Raw genomic sequence first — 5,402 nt, 5'->3', positions numbered from 1 at the left:
GCAACAGAGACATTCTGAGAGGCTGGATCGCCTGGGCTACTTGTCTTCTTTGGTGTCTGGTCTTTTTATTCTGAAAACACAACCTTTCAAAGGTAACATACATATCTGCATTAATGCAAGTATGGAATGTGTGGTGTGCACGTCGGTTAAAGATGATTTTTTGTTCTATGTTTGAGCAGATAAAAGGCATCTGTCAACTTTATAAGTCCGTTTGGACTGCATAACCAGACTGTAATGTAAACCTCTATCCATTCATATGAAAGGATGGCATGTAATAATAAGTCACGAGGACTCTGTAGCCAACAAGATTTATCATGTCTCATCCGGTCTCAAAGCTGTTCCCATGTCGAGGGATCGGCATATCTGTCACCTGTCTTGGAGTCTTTCTTGGTTCTTTTTTTATGTCTGTGGCCAAGATTTTCAGGGGGCCTTCCTCAATCAAATCTGATCTTTATTAATTTTGAAGAGCCATAACTTTTTGTTTCCTGTGGAAACAAAGGCATAACTTCTCCCTCAACACAAGGTATTTTTTCACTTCCATTTTGAAGACATTCTTAAACTGTATAGGTTGGTTTAATGCAGCAGTTTCCATAATCCAGTGTCTCTCAGCAGATATTGTTCTGTGTACACGAGCATTAAAAAAATTCAAATTTAACAAAGCACCATTTAAGGTCCAAACTCCCTGTTTTAAAAATATTTTCCATCCTTATGTGGCTTTTTTAAATATTACTTTACTCCCTCTTTAAAGATTTTACTTTTGTATTTTTAAACTATTTTTCCTACGAATGTCTCTATGTCTGTGTCTTTCTTTTTTCTTTTTCCCAGCACCTAAGCACCTTTTTAAGCATACTCACCTTTTCAGTGGTTTTCCGTGTCTGGACCCGGCTTTCTGTGGGTCCTGACCGTGAGACCAATCTTAAACTGTTAGTCGGTGGCTGGCGGCTGGCTCCACCCCCTCAGTTCCCCAGAGACTAGCCTCGTGCCAGCGGGTATCCGCCAGAGGCGCACTTACGGCCCCAGCTCTGGGGAGTTGTTGAGTCCACTTTCCAGAGTCCCCACAAGCAGAGAGGCCAGGCAGCGATTGCGATTGGGGCGGTGCTGGCTGCTGTGACTTCTCTTTCTGTGTGGTCGTACCCTGTGTCAGAGCGCCAAATGTCTTTCTCCGTCCCATCAGCCAGCTCCCAAATAATGACACGGAGACTTTTTATGAATTATGAAAGCTTGGGCTTAACTTAGGCTTGTTTTCAACCAGCTCTTATCACTTAAATGGGCCCATTTCTATTAATCTACGTTCTGTCATGTACGGCCCATCCTGCTTCCTCTGTGTCTCCGAGCATCCTCCACACACGCCTCTATTATCTCCTCTTATTTCCTTTCTCTGCCCAGAAGTCCCGCCTGTACCTCCTGTCTAACTATTGGCCGATCAGCTCTTTATTAAATCAATCACAGCAATATGTCTTCACGCAGTGTACAACTATCCCACAACACCTCACCCCTGAACCCGTGACCCAGCCACTCCGGTCTGTTCAGGTCAGCAGCTACTTAATTGACCCTTGCCCAGGGACAGGCAGAGGGAAGCCAGAGTGACAACAGCTGTGTCTGTCACCATCACTGAGTAGGTATCGCCTTGAGCTTCATTGCCCATGTGGGTAACTGAGGCCACTGTATCTAGGTCACACATCCAGGATGCCCATCCCTGGGAGTGACGTTTGTGAAAGGAAAACTTGAGCTTGCTAGCGACCCCTCTGACCCCTCTCCGATCCCAACTTGGCTAGTGGGCCTGCCCTGTGTCTGCAACCAGGAAGCCTGAGCCACAGAGGGTTGGACGTTCCTTGTAACCCTAGGGACTCCTGAGCAGGGACATATTTATTCCTTAACAGTAGAGCTTAACAGGAATTGAGGGAAACAGTGGCCACCAGGGTCCCCAGGCTTACCAACCACCAGGCTATTCTAGGTTCTGGAGCTTTGGAACATAGCCACCTCCTTTACAGGGTTCTGCTCCAGGTAATGGCTTCATTCACATTGGCCAGAGGCTCGCACCTCTTTTGATGGACACAGATGCACACCCCATGTGCAGGGTGCCACAGTAAGGCCTAAGAGGTTGATTTGTGGTTTGAATGCCCCTGGCCCCTTCCCTCACCCCTAAGGACCCCAGGGGACTGCTGCTAAGGCTACCTTCCTTTCATGCAAAAAGAAACTGAGGCACAGACATTCTGTGCCACCCCATCTCCCTGGTCCCTCCACATGCGGGAAGTGTGAGGGTTCAATACCAGCCCCAGGGTGACGGGTGTGACAGGATCTCCCACATGCCACCCTGCAGGTCAGCAGCATCTCTCTTCTGCATGTCTGATCTGCCACCAAAGCCTCTCTCCCTAGGCTGTGCTGGAGGAAGCCAGCAGAGCTCCCCACCATCCTCCTGTGGGAAGGTGTGTCATCTCTGCCCGTTTGGGTGAGGCCTGGCTGCTCAGTGGTGTGTTCTTGCTACATTTATTTATTTTGTAAGGAGCAGGCCATGGCATGAGTGTGAAGGTCACACACAGCTTGTTGGTTTTGAAACAGTCTTGCTCTGCAGACCAGCTGTCCTGGATCTCGCTCTGCAGACCAGGCTGGCCTCGAACCCAGATCCGCCTGCCTCTGCCTCCTGAGTGCTGGGATTAAGGGCATGTGCCACTGTACCTGGTCAGAGAACAGCCACAGGTAGTCAGTTCCCTCCTTCCCTGTGAGACCCCAGAACGTAACTCAATCTTGGCATCTAGCCCCTTACCCGCTAAGCTATTTTGCTGGCTTGCTTTGATGTTCCGTTTTGGTTTTTTTTGTTTTTTTTGAGACAAGGTCTCTCTCTATTATGTAGCTCTGGCTGTCCTGGAATTCACTATGTGGACCAGGCTGGCCCTGAACTCACAGAGATCCACCCATCCGTAACCTCAAAGGGACAACATGGGTTCGGGGACAGACAAGAGGGCTGGGCTCAGGGACTCTACCTGGTCAGAAGACCAGGATCAGATAGAAGGATCTGGAAGCTGAGCTTTCCCGGCCAAGGAGAGAAACCTGCACAGCGTCCTCCTGAGCCTCCCTTTCCTGGCCTTCTAGGGAAAGAAGAAGAGCCTGTCAGTCCTGGAGGGCCTGGGCTTCCGCGTGGGCCAGGCTCTGGGTGAGAGGTGAGAGCCAGCCCCACCTGCCTCCCTCTGCTGCCCGGGAGGGTGGGCAGACCTGATGTTGGGGTTCCTGCTGTCAAGACCGAGGGTGGGGAAGGTTTCATGGGCCCACGCATGTACTGGATGGGCCTGGCCTCGTTCCACCTCCTCATCCAGGCTGCCCCGGGAGACGCTGGCCTTTAGAGAGGAGCTGGATGCCCTCAAGTTCCTGTGCAAAGACCTGTGGGCTGCCATGTTCCAAAAGCACATAGATGGACTCCGCACCAACCACCAGGTGGGTGTGTGAGCTGGCCTGGCTCAGCCCCAGCACCTGGCCTCCAGGTTGGGGGCAGTGGAGACCCCACAAGAGAATGCCACAGCCGGCCCCCGGGGACTTGGGAGACAGGAACCGTAGATTGCCATTATCATCTGCCCCTTCTCTGTGGAGGCCCTCAGGGAAGCCAGGGCTGCAGTGGGGTGGCAAGGCTATTTCTGCAACTTCAGCCTGCCTGTCAGGAGTGAGCCCTCCACAGGCAGCTGGTGGCCTCGACATGATGATTCTTGTCCCAGGCTGTGGCAGTCTCCATTGAACACTCACGCCATGCCCACTCCCTGTCCCAGCTTCATGGCCCAGGGCATCAGCCTCTCCTGGCACCCCTGGCTACCCAGGCCCCTGCAGCTCTGCAGGATTGGGAACTGGGGTCCTTCCCTCGGTCAGTGCCCAGCCCCGTCCGCCTCTTTTCTGTCACCAGGGGACCTACGTGCTGCAGGACAACAGCTTCCCCCTCCTCGTCACCATGGGCTCGGGGTCACAGTATCTAGAGGAAGCTCCCAAGGTATTGGGGGCGGTACAGGACACGCCTATCTGCCCACCCCCTGCTAGGCCTCTCCTGGGGCTCGGGCCTGGTCTCCCCTCTTCCCACAGTGGTCTGTGTCCCCATCCTAGTTCCTGGCCTTCACCTGCGGCCTTCTGTGCGGCGCCCTCCATACGCTGGGCTTCCAGAGCCTGGTCACCGCCTCTGTGGCTGCCCTGCCCGCCTGTAAGTCACTGGGGGAGGGGTGCTTTGCATCCCTTAAATGTAGTGTAGGCTTTGGGGCTTCCCCATCCCTGATGGGTCCCTCATCCGTGTTGGGAAGGGGAGCCAGATTATCAAACCACATCTGACATGGAATTTGAGGCCCAGAGACCACTAATGTGAGCACATCCGTGTACCCAGTTTGTGTCCCTGGAGTGCCTCTAAGGGTAGAGGGTAGCACAGGACCCAGTGGGACATCTTAGTCACCCTGGCCAGACTCCCAGTGGCTTTGAAGAGTGGCAACTCACGGCCCATCTGCTGTTATCGTGACCCCATGGGGCACGGCTGGGCCTGAGCCCTGCCCCCCAATGAGCAGCTGCCACCCCCTCCATGGCACTGTGGGGACCTGTGGTGAATGAGCAGGACATGTCAGGAGCTCAGGCTAGCCCTCCTGCCTCCTACATGTTCAGCCACCTGTCTCTGGGCTCCTCCATGATCTGGGATGCAGGCCAGTTGGGTGGGGGTGGTACCCCCGCAACCCACTCCAGGGCGCCCCAGGCTGTTGGTTCAGGTGAACAGCCAGCCTGCTGACAGGCTTCCTGTCCCAGCCCCAGTTCAAGGTGGCCCTTCCCTTCCAGGTAAGTTCCAGGTGGTGATCCAGAAGTCCTGAGGACCCCAGGCTTGCCCTGCCCGACCTCAGCCTCAGGAGACTGGTACTTTGGCCCCGTCCAGGTGGTCACCTTTGCAGGTGGCTTTGAAGCTGGAATTCACAGGCTCTGAGGTGATCGTATGCTTCAGACGAGGGAATGAAAGGAACTGGAGGGTCCCAGGAGGCAAAACCGTCCAATGACTTCAGAATGGGCATGGAGGGACATTAAGGCCTCCATCACCCAGATGGCGAGTGCTCAATAAAGTTCTTTATGTGGAAACAGACCTGTGCAGTGACTGTCACATGTCCCTCTGTACCCACCCCCACCCTGAACACCTGGCCCCGCTCACGGGCTCTGCCAGCCAACAAGTCTGGGGCTGCCCTCGGCCCAGCAGGGCATGGTGAACGCAGCCTCACCCTGCCGCCTCCTGGTTGTATCTGTAGCATCTGAGGCTGCACTTGGGCCCAGACTCTGCAGCCCCCTGCTGTGTGTGTAGGCACCCAGGACTGCAAACTGAGGTGGGGCTAGACCCCAGTGGAAGGAGCAAGGGCCACTGGCTCTTCTGTTAATTTGTAATCATGTGTATGTCTGCCGAATCCAGT

The 5,402-nt window shown here is 54.0% G+C and overlaps 1 protein-coding gene across 1 annotated transcript; it reads left to right on the top strand.

The window, feature by feature from the left end:
- Positions 1–2,911: 2,911 nt before the first annotated feature.
- Positions 2,912–5,079, top strand: Trappc6a (trafficking protein particle complex subunit 6A). Its single transcript, XM_059253538.1, has 5 exons — positions 2,912–3,158; positions 3,312–3,429; positions 3,887–3,970; positions 4,081–4,174; positions 4,789–5,079. The coding sequence occupies exons 2-5, from the start codon at positions 3,388–3,390 to the stop codon at positions 4,818–4,820; spliced, it is 252 nt and encodes an 83-aa protein (XP_059109521.1). The 5' UTR covers positions 2,912–3,158; positions 3,312–3,387; the 3' UTR covers positions 4,821–5,079.
- Positions 5,080–5,402: the final 323 nt, after the last annotated feature.

This window comes from Peromyscus eremicus, chromosome 1, assembly GCF_949786415.1.
Source record: "Peromyscus eremicus chromosome 1, PerEre_H2_v1, whole genome shotgun sequence".
In the NCBI taxonomy this organism is placed as follows: domain Eukaryota; kingdom Metazoa; phylum Chordata; class Mammalia; order Rodentia; family Cricetidae; genus Peromyscus; species Peromyscus eremicus.
This window is presented reverse-complemented; position numbering and strand designations above follow the sequence as displayed.

Coding starts and splice junctions, on each gene's coding strand:
- Trappc6a (XM_059253538.1), top strand. CDS start 3,388: ATGTTCCAAAAGCACATAGATGGACTCCGCACCAACCACCAG. Junction 3,430..3,886: donor GACTCCGCACCAACCACCAG/GTGGGTGTGTGA, acceptor TTCTGTCACCAG/GGGACCTACGTGCTGCAGGA. Junction 4,175..4,788: donor TGTGGCTGCCCTGCCCGCCT/GTAAGTCACTGG, acceptor CTTCCCTTCCAG/GTAAGTTCCAGGTGGTGATC.